Source organism: Carassius auratus, unplaced genomic scaffold (assembly GCF_003368295.1).
Source record: "Carassius auratus strain Wakin unplaced genomic scaffold, ASM336829v1 scaf_tig00214833, whole genome shotgun sequence".
In the NCBI taxonomy this organism is placed as follows: Eukaryota; Metazoa; Chordata; class Actinopteri; order Cypriniformes; family Cyprinidae; genus Carassius; species Carassius auratus.
Genome location: NW_020527822.1, coordinates 626,063 through 646,437, shown reverse-complemented (window position 1 = coordinate 646,437; position 20,375 = coordinate 626,063). Strand labels below are relative to the sequence as shown.

General features: G+C 36.8%; 1 protein-coding gene across 1 annotated transcript; it reads left to right on the top strand.

Moving 5' to 3' along the window:
- Window positions 1-232: 232 nt before the first annotated feature.
- On the top strand, window positions 233-18,074 carry LOC113093035 (gastrula zinc finger protein XlCGF7.1-like). Its single transcript, XM_026258858.1, has 3 exons — window positions 233-282; window positions 12,946-13,291; window positions 16,439-18,074. Exons 2-3 carry the CDS (start codon window positions 13,114-13,116, stop codon window positions 17,215-17,217), a joined length of 957 nt encoding a protein of 318 aa, XP_026114643.1. The 5' UTR covers window positions 233-282; window positions 12,946-13,113; the 3' UTR covers window positions 17,218-18,074.
- The last annotated feature ends 2,301 nt before the right edge of the window (window positions 18,075-20,375 follow it).

Sequence of the window (20,375 nt, the reverse complement as noted above, 5' to 3'; positions counted from 1 at the left end):
CACTTTAACCAAATTAAGCTGAACTTTGATTTATTACCTTTATGTAAATGTTCAAATCTTCCTGCAGCCACAAATTTAATTTTGTTCTTTAAAATCTCCATGAGTTTGACATTGAAGTTCTTCCCAGTCCTGTAATTTGGAGATCATGATCAATGTCGGACTTGTGGCAGCTCTGCAGTTCATTCAATTCATTTCACGAACGGGAATTTTATTCTGCTCTGGCGGCGTGACGTCATAAGGCTGCGCGCGCTCCCGCATCTGTTGTGATTCGGCTGAAGGAAGGTGTGTGATTTTAATCATTTAATGTGTTTAAATCGATACAACTACTCCGGATAATTGTATATAAAACTTAGAAATGAGTTGTTACCGACTGTATTACTGCAATGCTTTGTTCAGTGTTATTAATGAAGGGTATTTTGTGCTTGTAAAGCGCAAGAGTAACAGAAACAGTGCGTCTCAATTTCTCTCTCTCTGAATCAGTTTATCATCAAGTACTGATGGAGAAACGGAGCTTTTCGAAGATCCGAGCCAATTGAATCAAATGATTTACAAAACGATTCACTGATTTGAATCGCCATGAATACTGCTAAGTCTAGGCTTAATTCCAATAGTATGTTCCTGCACAAACGGAGGCTGCAGTGTTCAGGACCGCTCTTCTAGTACCCTGTTGGTTTAGTTTGCAGTCACGTCACTTTGTATATAGCATCAATATATTAATTTCAGTAGTATTTGTTTTTAAATGTGATTTTTGATTCAAAATGCAGCAGAGGTTTATTACTAATTGTGCTTTGATTCACAATTTTGAATTTAAAAATGAATTTACACAAAATATAAATGAAAAATTAATATCAATTTTAAAACAATTGTAAAAAATGGATAACCTTAAAAGTATTGCGCTATTGAATGATATAGTATATTGATTAACCTCCTTAAGGTAAATTTGCTCATTATCATTTAAGTTGAAGTTGGAATCTGCATATGGAGTCACTAAATTACAGCCGATATTTTAAATGTTGTTGAGAGGCAAGACAAGAGACAAGAATAATTCAAAAATGTTTATTTATGTATGTCATTTTTGCGATAACAGCACCAAAGCGAACCCCTTTTCCATCAGTTGCCGCATGGATAGAATGGCTGTAGGCTTCAATTCTAGAGAAAGAGAGAACGAGAGACGGAGAGTGAGAGAGATAAATAAGATACATTTGTTTAACATGTTCAACTGGAACATATATGTGTGTGTGTGTGTGTGTATAGTTCAGATGCCTCTAAGTGCCATCTAAAATTTGGATTTTTATCAAGCTCCTATGCTTAGGTTGAGTCATTTTACTTTAATGGCAATGTGCAGGTACTTTTCCAGGCTATTAAAGTGAAATAACTGAACATAAATATAGGAGTCTGATAAAAATCCTAATTTTAGATGAAAATTTCAGATGACACTTGGAGGCTTTTGCATCTGAACTCTTCATATATATATATATATATATATATATATATATATATATATATATATATATATATATATGTATATATATATATATATATATATATATATATATATATGTTACTTTCCCGCTTAAGGAAGTAACAAAATAAAGGGATCAGAGTCCAAAATTTAATTAAACAAAATATTTATTTTACATCTAGGGGTTATATCATAAAGAAAAAATATGTTCGACAAAAAATAAACAAACAATAAAGAAAAAATCAGGGTCAGAACTCCTTCCCACAAAGGACAGCCATCTTAAATACTGCTTTCCAAATTCAACACAGGTGTGGATCCTTATCTGACAACCTATAGAAAAAAGAGAAAACAACAGAACAAACCCAAAACAAAACTGAGCCGTAACACCTCCCCCCTTAAAAAGGGAGAGATTCTCATTAGGAACTCTTCATTATACAAGTTCCAACCCCAAAACATACATACATGAAAAATCTCCAAAGAAAAAGAGACCACCTAATAAGACGCTGATTCGGATTCTGCAGAGAGTGAAGAAACATAAGGGGGTTATGGTCTGTGTACACCACAGTTGGCATAGTCCCACAAGACAAATACACCTCAAAATGTTGCAGGGACCACAGTACGCTAACGCTTCTTACTTGATGGTAGAATAATTGGCTGTTACGAATTGAATTTTCGTGAGAAATAGCTAACAGGGCCATTTATACCACTCTCATAAGCCTGCAGCAGAAGAGCTCCCGCTCCAACCTGACTAGCATCCAGCTGAAGTTTGAATGGTTTATCAAGTGGAGGAGCCGTCAGGACAGGGGACCGATATACAGCACAGCCCTCTAAACCAGCGGTCACTCTGTTCATTAAACGCTAAAATGTAGAGGAGAAAGGTAAAAGAATTTAATCCAAATGGTGTAATAAAAGAGGAAATTTACTGTGCTCGGACGGTCAAAGGCACTTGAGCAAATCAAATTTACTGACGTAGCTGATCCAACTTGGTCAACGCAGTCTTCCATCCTAGGCAAAGGATATGAGTCAGGTTTAGTAAGGATATTTACTCGTCTATAATCTGTGCAAAAACGCTGAGTGCCGTCTGATTTTCCTACTAACAAATAAGGCGAACCCCAATCAGAAAAGGAAGGCTTTGCTATGTTGTTTTCAAGCATGTAATTGACTTCAGCCTCCAATTTCTGCCGTTTGTCAAATGATACACGATAAAATCATTGTCGGACAGGTTTAACATCGCCTACATCAATATCGTGTTTAATCAAGTGTGTACGTTTAATCAAGGAGTATCTGAAAAAAGAACAGAAAATTCAGTCAGCATAGAATTTTACTCAAAGCGTTGTTTGCAAGACAAATGTTTTACCCATCCTTCTGTTAGCCAAGGTCTCAAGAGTTTTTTAGGCGAGGTTGTAAAATGACATCATCAGGTGATTTCACATCCTGTTGCACGTCACCTACTTGACTCAAACTAGCTAGGGCAATTGGTGAAGGAATGACTTCAGGAGCAGCATTACGAGAACAGAAGGGTTTTAACAAATTCACATGGCACAACTGGGTTTATGTTTCCTGTGCTCAGTGGTAGAAAGAATATAATTTTGATCAGACACTTTTCGAAGCACAGTGTAAGGTCCTAAAAACTTCACAGCAAAAGGAGAATCTGGTAGAGGAAATAAGGCTAACACCTGATCTCCTGGATTAAATATGCGAATCTCAGACTTGCGATCAAACCAGCCTTTCATCTTTTCCTGAGTTTTTCCTAACTTTTCTTTTGCCAATTCCCCAGCCAAACTAAATGTCGATGAAAACCCTGTATATACTGAATCAGACTCTGTAGTGGCTCCTCCGGTAAAGCAGCAGTAATCAGTACCGCCAGGGGTCCCCGTCAGAGTTGGGTATAACGCGTTACAAAGTAACTGTTACTGTATTCTAATTACTTTTCGTGATAACGCAGTAATGTAACTCATTAAATTTAAAATGTAATTTGATTACAGTTACTGATGTCAATAAAATTAAGTTACTTGCATTACAAATGTATTAGTAAGAAAAAATATTAAAGTAATTAAATAAAAATGCATTTCGAATCACGTTTTGGGGCGGCTTATTGAGCATTCGCTTTAATGAATTCCTACTGGAGAACTCGTGCTGTTAAAATGGACGGAGATTTTTGTTTAAGATCGGGAGGGAATGTAACTTCTGGACAGGTGAAGAGAGCTGTAGCAGCGTATGTGGTGGAGGAAATGCTGCCCTTGTCGACTGTGGAATCGCAGTCATTTAGAGACTTGACGGACAGCTCTGTACCCTTGCAGGACCGAAAGAAATTTGCAAGGTATCTAGATAAATGCTATGCGGATAGAGAGCTGTTACTTTTGTGTAAAAAACATTTTCGATTTTTAAGACTATGAATCGATTGTAAAATCGATTTTCCATGTCTAAAAAAAAGACGGAAACGCACAAGTCAGCAAAATTTCTTATTTATTGGCATTAGAGCTGTAATCGGGTCTTAAATGTCAGGCCCGACAGGACCGGAGCTCGACAGGTTTCGGCCCGAGCCCGAGAATACATTTTGATTGACAGCCTTTTAAAGCCCGAACCCGTGTGCAGCGCAGCCCGACATTCAGATGTGCGCATACACGCACAGCTCTTTTGCCTTTTGTCAACAATGAGTCATTTATACATGTTTTAACATAATTTATTCATAGCTAACGTAGACTAGGCCACTTGGAAGTTGGAATAAAGAAATAAAATAAGTCCTCTGTAACATCGTATCTCGGCACTCTAAATAGACATAGACTCATTTAGCCTATAAATAAACCAACGCACCAATAAAAACGAGTCTTTTTTAACAGATTAAATTAAGATATGGTATTTGGCAATAACGAAATTGAGATAAAGGCTCCGCCGATTTGCTTTTCCACATATCAGATGACATTTAATAAAAGAATAATGCCAACATTAGCGTAAATACTCTGTCCACATTATGCATTTAAGCCTTAATGACTATATAGTTATCATTTGAAAAACCTTTACTCACAGAGGTTAGGCTAGGTCTACATGTTTTTGTGGAGGAAAATGAATGAATCCACTGTAGATGTCTTCAATGTGTTCCTGTGCTCACTGATGGTGATTATTCACTCATTATTCTTATTATAAACACGGTCAAAACTTTTCCACACCTCAGAACTTTGCTTTAGTTGCTGGTGCAACCAAAACTTATTTTCGCCAGAGGCAAGCCTCCGTTGAACCTACTCAGCATCCATTTCACCTCTTTCTCGCGCTACTCGAAACACATCACATGACCGCTCATTTACCTCACAAACCGGAGCGCAAGCCTGAGCCCGCGTTTAGATGATAAAAATTAAGCCCCAACACAAGTTTTTTTTACATGTATATTTTTTTAATTGTTTAATTATTTTAAAATTAATAGTTTGGTCAAAATCGATTCCCTATTTTCATTTTGGAAACTTTTTTTGGTTGGTCCGATCGATTGTGCAATCGATTTTCGAACGAAAAGTGACAGCCCTATGGAGTATGAACTTAAAAAAACATTAGAGCATTTGGAATATATGTCTCCACAACCGCAGACATCTGGACTTGTAATAATAGAAGCTTCCTTGGAATGACAGCCCATATGTAGTTAAGACATAAGCCTACTGCATATACATTTAAAAAGACTACAGTTTTTCATTGTTAGGCAAGTTTATGATAAGAATGTTAAGTTATAGAAATGCATTGGATCTTTAATTCAAGTTGCTGTTTTCATATTTCTGTAATATTTTTCAGTCAATATTAAATTATGGAAAGAACTGAGTTTCACTTTGTTTGTAGTTTTTTTTCCCTTGTAGGTTTAATAGGTTTTCAAAGTAACTTGAAAGTAATTAGTAATCTGATTACTTTTTACATACAGTAATCAGTAATGTAATCAAATTACAATTTTAGAGCAGTAATTAGTAATTTGTAGTGGATTACTTTTTTTGGGTAATTTATCCAACACTGGTCCCCGTACACAATGTCCAAAGACTAACTGATTGGGACTAAATCCCAAACTCTCCTGAATAACCTTACATGTGGCCAACAACAACCAAGGTACACCTTCCTCCCAATCACCTTTTAACTCGGTGCAATATGCCCTCAACAAAGATTTTAACGTCTGGTGAAAACGTTCTAGGGCACCCTGACTTTCCACATGGTACGCACTGGATTTGTTGTGTCTAATGCCAAGCTGCCGCAGAACCTCTTGAAACATGTTAAATGTACAGTTTGTCCCCTGATCACTCTGAACAACTTTTGGAATTCCAAAAATAGAAATGAACTGGGACAAGGCTTTTACAACTGATCGTGTGGTGATTGAACGCAAAGGAAATGCAGCAGGATATAGAGTACTCTGACACATTACTGTCAATAAGTAAATGCTACCAGACTTTGAAGGTGGTAAAGGACTAACACAATCCACCAGCAAATGTTGGTAGGTCATATTTTTACCCAAATGACCAGACACCCCGCAATGAGCAGAATCCAACACTGCACTTCGCAAAGAAACAGGCACAACTACCTGTATAATTGGTTCAGTCAAACCTCCCTCTGTGTTAGAAGTCCACTTCCGCAATAGTACCCCATTTTCAATGAAGTACCCATTAACGGAACTCTCTGCTACATCAAGAGATAAAGCAGCATCAAACAGCGAGTTCAGAGATGAATCCTCTTTCTGAGCAGACACCCAGACCTGATGGGGAACAGAAGGCAAAGCAAGGATACCAGGCCCTACCCTCTTAGAGGTAAACAAATCCTTCACATGACTTAGTTTTGCATCTGTTTGTATATGCATTGCACGCGTAAGTGCACAAGACACAAATACCTCTGGATACTGCTGGGAGATATCAGTGTCACCCAATGGAGAAGGACAAGTAGCAACCACAGGTGGAGGTGGAACATCAATCCATACACGGTCACCCGCCAGATTATTCCCCAAAATCACTGAAACTCCTTCCATTGGTAATGAAGGACGGACTCCCACCACCACTGCTCCATTTACTAAATCAGATTGGAGAAACATGTTATGTAGGGGTACAGACAATGTTTGCAATCCAATGCCGCGAATCAGCACACTGTTTCCTGTAATGGACTCCTGAGTAAAAGGAAGGACAGTTTGCAAAATGAATGATTCTGATGCATCCCTGTGTCTGAGAATCTTAATAGGAACCTTCTCAGTAGGGTTGGGAATCGTTAGAAATTTTCCGGTTCCGATTTCTGTTCCAGTTCCACTTAACGATTCCGGTTCTGATTCCGGTTCCATTAAAATCATTAAACAATTATTAAGAAATAGTGGTAGGGGAAAATGCACAATACTCAACTACTCAATGCTCAATTCTGTTTATTACTTATATAATATAACAATAACCTTTATTTTCTATAGCGCCTTTAAATGTACATCTCAAAGCGCTGTACAGAAACAATTAAAACAACAAAGAAGAAAGAAAATACAGCACACAAAAAGACATAATACACTGTAAAATAAACATAAAAGACAATAGATCAATTAAAAGCAAACCTAAAAAAATGAGTTTTAAGCTGTGATTTGAAAATACCAAAAGATTTAGCTTGCCTAATCTCAATCGGTAGAGAATTCCAAAGTTTTGGAGCTAATGAAGAAAAAGCCCTGTCTCCCATTGATTTTAAACGAGTTGAAGGAACAGTTAAAAGACCAGATTCCGAAGAATGAAGATCACGTTTTGGAGTATATGGAGTTAAAAGCTCGGTCAAGTATTGAGGTGCTAAACCATGCAGTTCCTTGTAAGTAAGCATCAAAATTTTGAAGTCCACCCTAAACCTAATTGGAAGCCAGTGCCAAGACTCCAAAACGGGAGTAATATGATCATGTATATTAGTTCTAGTAAGGATTCTGGCAGCTGAATTTTGTAAGACCTGCATTCTGTTTAAGGTAGATTTTGACACGCCAGCTAACAAGGCATTACAGTAATCAATACGGGAAAACACAAAAGTGTTTATCAATCTCTCAGCAACAGTAAACGATAGCATTGGACGCAATCTGGCAATATTTCTAAAATGGAAGAATGAAATTTTAACAGTATTCAGAACATGTGCCTCAAACGTTAGGTTGGCTTTGAAAATTACTCCTAGATTCCTCAATTTTGTTTTAAACTCCACATTTATGCCATCAAGAGTTAGAACAACCAGCTCTGATTTGGAATCTGGTAGTAATTTTCGATGCCAGCCTAACGTTTGAGGCACATGTTCTGAATACTGTTAAAATTTCATTCTTCCATCTTAGAAAACTCCTAGATTCCTCAATTTTGTTTTAAACTCCACATAATCTCAGTCTTTTCACTGTTAAGACAAAGAAAATTATCCGTCATCCATTTCTTAATCTTAGAAATACACTCAGAAAGAATATTAACAGGCACAATTTCATTAGGTCTAAAATTAATATAGATCTGGGTATCATGTGCATAGAAGTGGAATTTTAGACCAAGAGATCTCAAAAGCTGGCCAAGAGGATAAACATAAATATTAAAAAGAAGAGGGCCCAAAATTGACCCCTGTGGGACACCAGACTGCACAACATTAACCTCAGATCTAAATCCACCCATGGCAACGAACTGCTTCCGATCAAAAAGGTAGGACTTAAACCAATTAAGAGCAGTATTTGAAACCCCAAAAACAGTTTCAAGATGAGTAATTAAAATTGAGTGATCAACAGTGTCAAAAGCGGCACTGAGATCAAGTAGGATCAAAACTGAAAGACAGCCAAAATCTGAGGCGATTAGCAGGTCATTGGTGACCCTAACCAGAGCTGATTCTGTACTATGTAATTTATGTAGCATGATTGTAGAGGCTCAATGAGATTGTTCTGAGTTAAATGAGAAATCAACTGAGAAGCAACCACTCGTTACAAAAGTTTAGCAAAAAAAGGGAGATTAGATATGGGACGGAAATTGGTGCAGATCTCATAGTCAATATTTGACTTTTTAGGCTCTGGGGTAATTGCAGCGGTTTTAAACGTTGTTGGTACAACCCCAGTACACAGAGAGTCATTTATAATGCTCACAACAAAGGGACACAAAGAAGCAAAACATGATTTAAACAGACCAAATGGTATGGGATCTAGTATAGAAGTGGCTGCTTTCATTTTTGAAACCTCTGCTAAAAGAGAATATGAGTCTATTGTGCAGAATTTAGACAACTTAGTACCAGAATAAGAAGAAATATGAACAGCAGTAGAAGACAGTAAAGTAGAAGTACAAAAATCTCTACAAACATTTTCAACTTTGGTGACAAAAAAATCCAGAAACTTATTACAGAGATGATCAGAAGCAGTAACATGAGACAATGAGAAAAGATGAGAAAATTAGGAACAATAGGCCAACAGGTGAAACTAAAACGCATATCGTGGTTCAGCAGTTCAAAAGGTTAAACAGTCTTCATACAATCTTCAAACTTCTTCAACTTACTTACTGTCAACTTAAAGGGGGGGTGAAATGCTCGTTTTCACTCAATATCCTGTTAATCTTGAGTACCTATAGAGTAGTACTGCATCCTTCATAACTCCAAAAAGTCTTTAGTTTTATTATATTAATAAGAGAAAGATAGTCTGTACCGATTTTTCCCAGAAAAACACGACCGGCTGGAGGCGTGATGTGTGGGCGGAGCTAAAGAATCACGAGCGCAAGTAGGCTTTTGAGTTGAGAGCGTTTGGAAACTGTGACATTACCGTGAGGAAAAAACTACCCAAAACAAACAGTTTGGGTAACAGTCAGATTCAGCCGTTTATTTATGATCCAGAATCAGATCCAGAGGCTGAAACTGAACGAGAGCAGCAGCAGCAACGACTCCGAGCGGGGCTCAAACCCGGGTCTCCGGCATGGGAGGCGGACGCACTAACAAGGAGGCAGAGATATTTGAAGCAGTTTTACTCACCGCCTGCGGTTCCAACACACGATCGTGACCCTTTTTCATTGGGATTGCATCATCCTTAAGAAATAAACGATACGCAAATCCGTCGTCAAAACTGGGCCTTGTTTGTAAAACAAGCATCTTCGAAATGCAGGGAACAAACAAAAACACTTGCACAACTCCGTTGATGCTCTGTAAAAATAAACTCCATCCACTGGTCCGTTAATGCTGTTTCTCTTTGGTAATCTGTGCAGGGTTGTCTTGCCTTGGCCACCAAAAACACACTCCTTTTGTGACATTTCGCGACGCTCTCGCTCTGATCAGTGAAGTCTGTTGTGCTCTCAGTGCTATGCTATACGGGAGCGCGCTCTTCCGGCAGAAGTGCCTCAGGACCCATATAAGGAAATTCCGCTCCATCTAACGTCACACAGAGCCATACTCGAAAAAACTTTCCAAAACTTGTGACAAACCAGAAGGAGTATTTTTGGAACAGAAATACTCCTTCAAATGTACAACTTAATTTTTGAAACTTTGTCCATGTTTAGCATGGGAATCCAACTCTTTAACAGTGTAAAAAACTCAGTATGCATGAAATAGCATTTCACCCCCCCCCCCCCATTAATTTAAAGGTTGGCAATGTCAAAATGCCACATATATTAAAGTGTACAGATCTTCATCAGTAGGTCAGTAGGGTGGGGTATTTTTAGAAACTTTCTGGTTCAGCTTCTGGTTTCATTTAAATGAACTATGTTTTTCACCGAGACCCGAGACAGATTTACTGATTATTGATCATCAAGACCAGAGACAGATTTACTGATTATTGATCATCAAGACCAGAGACAGATTTACTGATTATTGATCACCAAGACCCGAGACAGATTTACTGATTATTGATCATCAAGACCAGAGACAGATTTACTGATTATTGATCACCGAGACCCGAGACAGATTTACTGATTATTGATCATCGAGACCCAGGACAGATTTACTGATTATTGATCACTGAGACCCGAGACAGATTTACTGATTATTGATCATCGAGACCCAGGACAGATTTACTGATTATTGATCATCGGGACCCGAGACAGATTTACTGATTATTTATCACCGAGACCCGAGACAGATTTACTGATTATTGATCACCGAGACCCTAGACAGATTTACTGATTATTGATCACCGAGACCCGAGACAGATTTACTGATTATTGATCACCGAGACCCGAGACAGATTTACTGATTATTGATCACCGAGACCCGAGACAGATTTACTGATTATTGATCACCGGGACCCGAGACAGATTTACTGATTATTGATCACCGGGACACGAGACAGATTTACTGATTATTGATCACTGAGACCCGAGACAGATTTACTGATTATTGATCATCGAGACCCAGGACAGATTTACTGATTATTGATCACCGAGACCCGAGACAGATTTACTGATTATTTATCATCGAGACCCAGACAGATTTACTGATTATTGATCACTGAGACCCGAGACAGATTTACTGATTATTGATCACTGAGACCCGAGACAGATTTACTGATTATTGATCATCGAGACCCAGGACAGATTTACTGATTATTGATCACCGAGACCCGAGACAGATTTACTGATTATTGATCACTGAGACCCGAGACAGATTTACTGATTATTGATCACTGAGACCCGAGACAGATTTACTGATTATTTATCATCGAGACCCGAGACAGATTTACTGATTATTGAACACTGAGACCCGAGACAGATTTACTGATTATTGATCACTGAGACCCGAGACAGATTTACTGATTATTGATCACCGAGACCCGAGACAGATTTACTGATTATTGATCACCGAGACCCGAGACAGATTTACTGATTATTGATCACTGAGACCCGAGACAGATTTACTGATTATTGATCACCGAGACCCGAGACAGATTTACTGATTATTGATCACCGAGACCCGAGACAGATTTACTGATTATTGATCACTGAGACCCGAGACAGATTTACTGATTATTGATCACTGAGACCCGAGACAGATTTACTGATTATTGATCACCGAGACCCGAGACAGATTTACTGATTATTGATCACTGAGACCCGAGACAGATTTACTGATTATTGATCATCGAGACCCAGGACAGATTTACTGATTATTGATCATCAAGACCAGAGACAGATTTACTGATTATTGATCACTGAGACCCGAGACAGATTTACTGATTATTGATCACCGAGACCCGAGACAGATTTACTGATTATTGATCACTGAGACCCGAGACAGATTTACTGATTATTGATCACTGAGACCCGAGACAGATTTACTGATTATTGATCATCGAGACCCAGGACAGATTTACTGATTATTGATCACCGAGACCCGAGACAGATTTACTGATTATTGATCACCGAGACCCGAGACAGATTTACTGATTATTGATCACTGAGACCCGGGACAGATTTACTGATCATTGAGGCCCAGGACAGATTTACTAAATTAAATTCTTACAGTGAACACAATACAGTGTTACTTCACACTTATTCAGTACATTTCTGTACCTGAATACTACTGTTTATTTTATCTGTTTTATCTTCTTTATTTTGTCCTTTGTTTGTTTTTTACTGACTGTTCACTTGCCTTTTATCATGTATGAACGTTCTCAGACTATAGGTGTTGCAGTGGTATATGAAGAAATACTTAAAGCTAAGTTACAATGATATAAAATCAGTTTCATTAATATATATTTTGGTATGTTTACATTTGTGCTAAAATTACATTTTCTGATTTGTGACATTTACTTTTTATGTAATGTTTAAACACTTCTGGTCTCTTTCAGAAGTTATAGTGATTCTTTCTTTTCCAAATAAAAGAAGAAAAAAAGAAACCGATTGGTAAAATAATTTTCATTAAAATATTTTAAATTATAATTGAAACACACTTACAAACTTTAAACAATGTTGTATCGCATATTGAATATCACATTTTTTAACAAGGTATCACATATTGCATTTCTCTATATCCTTGTTTTTTGTCCAAGAGAAAACTGGTTAAAAAGTTGTGATTTGACTTCAAAAGATGTTTTATTTTATTTTTATTCAAAAAGTATATCTGTAAACTTTATGCTGGTAAATTTCGTATCAAGAAAAGTAAAATAAATTATTCTAAACCTTGTTTGAAGGTTTTTATGGTTAAGTTTCAATCATATATGTATTCTATAAAATGTAATGATAGTAAAAAAAAATTTAAGATTCAATTATATGTGCTAAAGAGTTAAATTTATTTAAAAAGTGATCTTATGTATGTTGTCTTTTGTAATATTGACATTTCGTTTTTTTTTCTTTGTATTCTTGTCCACTTGTATATATTTATTTTTTATTTTATTTGAATTTCTTGTTTTAATTGTACATGTTTTTATTTTGTTGTAGTCTTTTCATTTTTTTAAGTTAGTAATGATAACTTTGATAAACCATCTACAAATGTTTTCATCAAATTGTAATCTATTAAATATAATCTACAAATTGGTAAATACCAAATATACTCTTATTACAAATAATTTTATTTATAATTTATTTATTTCCTCTCTTCAGGTGATTATCTTTCACTCTGACTGACTCCGTCAACAGTGTGTGGAAACTACTGAACTAGGGAGCTGATTGAGAGGCAGACAGATTTAGTTTGGACTTATTTTTCTAGTGTTAATTCTCATCTTAAACAGAAAATCACAACTGAGATCCATGTGACACACTATTATAAAGATGGCCTTTATTAAAGAAGAGCGTGAAGACATGAAGATTGAGAAAACATTCAGAGTCAAACATGAAGAGACTGAGACACACACTGTTATAAAGATGGAGTTTATTAAAGAGGAGAGTGAAGAAATGAAGATTGAAGAAACATGCAGAGTCAAACATGAAGATACTGAGAAACATACAGGTTGGTTTTCATTCTCAAAGCTCACTCATTTGATCTAAAATGTCAGGAAAATGTCCAGCTGTACAGAAGATAGTACAGAAGTAGTCTGAACAAAAGAGTTATTAAACCCTTAAATCTACTTCTGAATTAAAAACTATAAAAACCCTTCATTTATATCACTTAATTATGCAACAATATCTAACACTTTATTTACATAATGTGACATGTGAGTTATTACATGTCTGTAATTGATTTTTCTACTTATCCTTAAAAGTGCTTTACTAACATTAACATCCCTGAATATAAATAATAGTTAAAGTTAATCCTATTGTTGGGCAGCAGCTAGATTCAAGTAACGTTCCTACATTTTTTAGCAGCTTATCCAGTAGTTCAGCTACTTTTAAAACAATGCAGCTTTTCCATTAATAGACTGAACCTGCAGTAGACTGAAGCAGCACAGTGTCTTCTTACAAGGTCATATTCTAATCCAGTGCATTACCGTCATCTTTTGGTCCTGTATGTCACTCAGTAGTAAATAGCATCAGTAGTAAATAGGGATGTAACGATATTGGCGATGTAGCGAGCTGGTTGAAAACCAATATAAATATGTGAAGTTTCAAACCAGTTGAGATATTAAAGGTACAATTTGTAAGATATTCGCAGTAAATATCCAAAAACCACTAGGCTAGTGTTATATATTTTGTCCAGCTGATTACTAACAATATCTCTAATGTTTTCAACTACTTGTAAATCATGAGAAAATTCCCCTTATAAACTGTGACACGGGGCAGTGCAGTCGCCTGTCGATGACATTAGTTCCCCTTTGTTACCGCCTTTACTGATGTAGAAACCATATGACAACAGTGTCGTGGACAAATGCGGAAGTAGTGTCTAGCGTCCAGCAAACTACTAGCTTGCTTCAAGCAGTTCCTTATTTACTTATTGCATGTTTTATGGTGGATTGTGTTACTTATTTATGGAACATAATAACTGTTTACCATCTGCCGCTGGTTCTGTTGATAAGGACATCTCCCGTAAATGTAAGCGTACGGGCCAACCAAACGACCCGAGAAGAGTTTGGGACAAGAGGAGAGAAAGAGCGAGGATCAATATCGGTGTTGCATTTGATCGAGAGAGCTTCGGCAAACTTTAACTTGAAAGTAGGGCCGGGACTCGATTAAAAAAATTAATCTAATTAATTAGAGGCTTTGTAATTAATTAATCGAAATTAATCGCATTTTAATCGCATATAAATATTTGACCTGAGAACATTGAGAAGTAATTTTTTTTCACATGGATTTATAGTATACCATTGAATAATGACTGAATACATAAGCTTAAGCAACAAAATATTGTTTATTTTTGTTCAACCAAGTCTAGCAGACCAGTGCAATTTTTGCCATGAAGTGTAGCAAAATAGTACATTTCAGAAATTCAGGAAGCTTATAGGTGCTGGAACCTTCTGTAAAGTGTTTTTTTTTTTTTTTTTTTTTAAGTATAACACAATACTGTAAATTACATTCAGAACATTGGAAACACTGACTATTAGAAAACATCTCTCTGTTGTTTCAGAGGCCATAACATACTAAGTCCAACTCTCAATAACCTTGGCCAAAACAATAAGTTCAACATAAAGTGTAAAGTCCACGCTAGCTGCTATATGTTTTGCGTTGAGGTGATACTTGAGACTCGATGTGCTGCGGTGATATGCGAAGTTGCGAACGCTAGTTGGTGCTCCAGTATAATTGGTCCGCCGAAACACATCCAGTGAGAAACGTTCCGCGGTGCAAAAATAAGTTATTAAAAATGCGGGATTTTTTTCTGTAATTAATTAATCATAGTTAACGCGTTATTTTTTGTGTAATTAATTAATCGCAATTAACGCGTTAAAGTCCCGGCCCTACTTGAAAGAGATGCCGATCTCGCTTGTGTTTTACTCGAAAGGTGATTTTATTTTGATTCTTAACTTTACAGAGAATGTATTCTATTATAACGATCAACAAGATTAGCATCTTTCCTTTGACTTTGTATGTAATCTACTTGTTGAACTCGCGTTTGCTATGTATGCCCAATTGTTGTGTTTGAATGTACATTTGAGTGTATATATTTGTTGAATAAGTGGTAATCGTTTTCATATCATTATTGCAAATGATATTGTTAAGTTCACAATAACATTTATTATTTTTGATTCGAACACTTGAAACTGTGCTGTGTTATCACACCATCGAATAGGACAAATATTCTAACATCTATGACTAAATATTTAGTTGTAAATCTTTCATTAATCGTGTCTAATTCAATAAAATAAAATTATGACATCAAACACAACATTTATAAAACTTTACCTCATCCGTTAAATCCACGATTTATCTTTCTGTCTGATTTATGGCCGTCAGCGGTTGGTTAGAAAACAACAAATTCCATCAGTCACTAGCGCATCTGTTTGTATTCAGCTGATCACCTCTGTGTATTTAGGTTGCTCACTTTCTCTCTCTCTTATTGTCTAATATTGTTCGTGTTTATGTTTGAAAATTGGCTCAAGTTTGTTAAACCTTTGTAGTTAATTATAATAAGTATTACCTTCATTTGGAAACTTGATTGTCTTTTTCTTCATCTTGGATAAAATGTGTCTCTTACCACCTTAACCAGAGGCCTGGTTCTGCCCTGTGTATTTGTTTGGAGGTAGTTCACACCTCTAACACATTCATGGTTTGTGGGTAGGGGTATTGTTCATTGTTTGTTAAATATAAAATAATTGCATGTCTGATTCATCTAGAAGTGAGATGTTGCAACTTTAATAAACACATTTTGCTTGTTAAAATGGAGCTTAAATCCTGACTGATATTGTTAATAAACAGTTTCTCTGCAAAACTGAACATTGTTGAAAAGACCAAATTTAAGAGCTATAACAGCGATGTCAGATTTGTTTCCTGGAGGACCACAGCCCTGCAGAGTAGCTTCAACTCTAATTGAACACATCTCAATCAAGGGCTTCATTACTTGAAAACCAAAGGTAGGTTTGTAGGAGCTGAACTGCAGGACTGTGACCCTTAACCAGCTGAGTTTGATGCTCCTTTTTAGACATACAAGGCAGACTTGGCCATTATTGATTTCTGTTCTACTATTTCTTTTAAGTGTGTTAACTTTATTTATCTCTTTCCACCCTAGACCTGAAAGTGAAGAGTGAAGAACTGAATGAAATTCAAGATAAAGATCAGTATAAAATACATCTTGATTTCATATCTGGACAAAAATCATTTAGTTGCTCACAGTCAGCAAAGAACTCTTCAGAAAAAAGAGCTCAGAAGGCTAGATCTAGAAGTCACTTCACCTGTCAACAGTGTGGAAAAAATTTTGACCATAAAGGAAAGCTGAGAGTCCACATGAGGATTCACACTGGAGAGAAGCCTTACAGCTGCAAACAGTGTGGAAAGAGTTTCAATGAACATGGACACCTTAAAGTCCACATGAGGATTCACACCGAGGAGAAGCCTTTCACCTGTCCTCAATGTGGAAAGAGTTTTTCACATAAATGCACTTTGAATGCCCACATGACAATTCACACAGGAGAGAAGTCTTACACCTGCAAACTGTGTGGAAATAGTTTCTTTGAAAAAGGAAGCCTTAGAAGGCACATGAGGATTCACACTGGAGAGAAGCCTTACACTTGCCCTCAGTGTGGAAAGAGTTTTACTCAAGGAGGAAGCTTTAACAGGCACAAGAGAATTCACACTGAAGAGAAACCGTTCACCTGCCAACAGTGTGGAAAGCATTTCAATCAAAAAAGATACCTTAATAGCCACATGAAAATTCACACAGAGCTGTGGAAACAGAGCAAGTCTCAAGGAAGGAGATCCAGAAGGATAAAAGGAGGAGTGATGACCGTGCAAGACGAGAGCGGACAGGCCAAGGGTCTAATTTATAAACGTTCCATACGCACAAAATAGACATAGAAATTGCGTATAAACTTTATATATACTTATATATACTTGCTGTAAATATGTACGCACCTTACAGACATGCTAGACCATGCATACACACACTTTTTCCTGGAGTGAGAATTATTATTTTAAAATCTGTTTTCATTTCAATATACACATTTACATGAAATATTCCACTCATTAATATAAAACCATGCGTTCGCAAAATCTAGCTTTTGTGCATACGTACAATTTTAGGATGAAATGTATGTAGAGTTATGTAAATGAGACCCCTGGGCTTCATGTTGTGCTTTATTATGTTTTTTTTATGCAGCAGTCGTTCTTGATGGGTTGCTGCTTTACTTGCATTTTATTGTTTGTTTGTCTTAAAGTTGTGTGAATATTCACCGGTTCCCGTGGCTCTCAGCCCTGCATGCCACATGTATCGGGTGCTTCTCAATAAATAAGAATGATGAGTAAAAGTTCATCCATGTATTAAATGGATACACATTCTGAATCTCACAGCGAAAATCATAAGATAAAAGTGGGATTTCTCTATCTCAAGATAATGAGCTAAAGCCAGACTCCATTTTGACCTCTTCCTTGCATGACTGGAATCCTCTCTAAAACCCACAGAGTCTTTTAGGGCTGTCAAAATTGCTCAAAAATGACGTTCGAATATTCCCTCTAAAAAATACACTAATATTCGAACTATTCGAACATCTGGTTGTGCATGTTGTCAATGACGCACATTACATCAATAACAGGCCAAAATAATACAAAGAGACATAACTACTTGTATAGATAGTCTATTTAAGTTTAAACATATATGACAACGTATTACCTACACAAAAACAAGGAAATTAACTAATGACCAAGACTGCAGACCTCAGGCTCTCTCACCCTCACGTTCTCTGCGCATAACGGTTTAAATGAACAAACACATTTTTGTGCAAGCAATTTAAGGTCGCGACTGTGGTCCCAAATATAGCTGGCTTCATTCAGTGATTGAAACAAATATTATTAATATTAGATCAAGTTTTACAGCAAATAGAACTGACATTGAATATTCTGAGTGAGCTGGCTGTGGTAAACATGGAACTTTTTCTTGACATGAAACGATAAATAATCAAACCTCGGATCCATTACTTGACAGAACTCCCCGAAGCGTGCCCCATCCGCGATGCTGATCGGTCTCATGTCCGTACAAATGAATGAAATTATTTTATCCGTTATGGTCTCTTGTCGTGTTGCAGACAAAGAGGATGCGGTGGGCGATGCATAGTAACGTTAAGTGTCAAGACGTGATCTGTTTAGCTGGAGTTCCACACATTATGCCATGCTCATTTGGGTGCACATTTTTGTGATGTGACCTCATGTTGCTAGTGGTCGAATGATATGCTAACAGTATCTTAAATAGCTTGCATACAACTTTATCGGGTCAACAATTTTACCTCACTGTCTCTGCTGCAGTCGAGTTGGGCTCTGCACTTGCTGGCATCTTCCATGAAGACGCGTCAACTTTCAGGAGTGATGCTGTGCCAGACAGTGCGACTCCTGTGAGGCTGTGACCTGTCCCTGAACCCTCAGGCGTGCTAGCGCGCCCACTCGCAAAGCAGACAACCACGCCTCTACTACCGCTGGCCTTTTTTTCCCAATTGTTTTTTTTTATTCCAATATAAATTTTCACCTTCGAAATCCGTTTTTTTTTAAACTATTCAAATACATATTTTCGAATTGAGAATATTCGTTGACAGCTCTACTGTCTTTACATATAAAACTGCTTCAGATCATTCCAAAATGAGGCTATCAGAGCTTAATTTGAATAATTCTACATAATGTCTGACTGTCATCCACATAATACAGTACATACAGTAGGTAGCCAACCAAAACAATCGTTCTGCCACAGTGAGTGCGGCGTGTCTGCAAAGTGCATTTGCAGCTTTTGACCCCTGAGCTTTAACCACAAGTTATCAAACAAGTGCATCAAATCACATTTTCACATATAGCCATCAGCTTTGCTTCACTGATGTTTTACATTTGACAGCTGCCGTCGAGGAAATTAAGTTAAAATATTTTATATTCACAGATGAAAGTTTAGTTTAGTATACTTATGAAGTTATGTGCCTTTCTTAGAACCAATTCAAGCAGGATAAATATCAAGCCTATGTGCCTATGCTTATATTTTATCTAAGGTACACAGCATTACATCATAACTTAACTAGCTATTTAGAAAAAGAAATGCTGGTGATGCAATCAAGCTAACAATTGTTAAATGACAAGTCCGGTTCAGTTAGCCATCAATAATGTAATTTGTATTTGTATAATTTACAATATCAATATCAATATGGTAGTATTTTATACTGGCATTTAAATGTTAAACTGTACTTTTATTTACTACATATATAATGCTCGCTTATTATATACATTTTGTATACTTTGAATACAAAAAAAAAAGTTACGGACCGCAGCTCTGATTGGTTGTTTCTCTTACCGTATAAAGGCATGAACAAAACAAAACATCTAATTCATGCAATGTTTTTTAAATGATAGTATGCTGATTTTGTTACTGCTTTGACATGGCTACTGAAACTAAGGTCTGTCTCCAGAATCACACAAAGATTACTGACTTGATTCTTAGTTGTTTGACCCCTAGAGTTAAGGTATGCATTCACATTGAGAACTTCATCTTTGTTTCTAAATGCAATGACTTCAGTTTTATCCTTGTTTAACTGAAGAAAGTTCTGGCACATCCAACTATTAATTTCATCAATGCATTGGCAGAGGGAGTCAATGGGGCTGTGGTCATTTGGAGATAAGGCTAGGAAAATCTGTTTATCCTCAGCATAGCTGATAGCAATTTGGTTCTTTCTCATTATTTGACTTAGTGGGACCATATACAGGCTAAACAAGAGCGGTGCAAGAATTGAGCCTTGTGGGACTTCGCATGTCATGGTCGTCCACTTAGACTTATGCTCTCCTAGACTCACATAATAGCCTCTCCCTTCTAAGTATGACCTGAACCATTTAAGTACCATCCCAGAAAGCCCGATCCAGTTTTCTCTGTCTTTATTCAGCATTGTCTTCTCTTCCGGGTCTGTTGTGAGTGCGTTCACGATTCTGTTGACGTGTTTTCTGGTGCACTCAATAACAAAGATAACATATCAGCAGCATCATACATCAAC

Coding starts and splice junctions, on each gene's coding strand:
- LOC113093035 (XM_026258858.1), top strand. CDS start 13,114: ATGGCCTTTATTAAAGAAGAGCGTGAAGACATGAAGATTGAGAAAACA. Junction 13,292..16,438: donor AGATACTGAGAAACATACAG/GTTGGTTTTCAT, acceptor TTTCCACCCTAG/ACCTGAAAGTGAAGAGTGAA.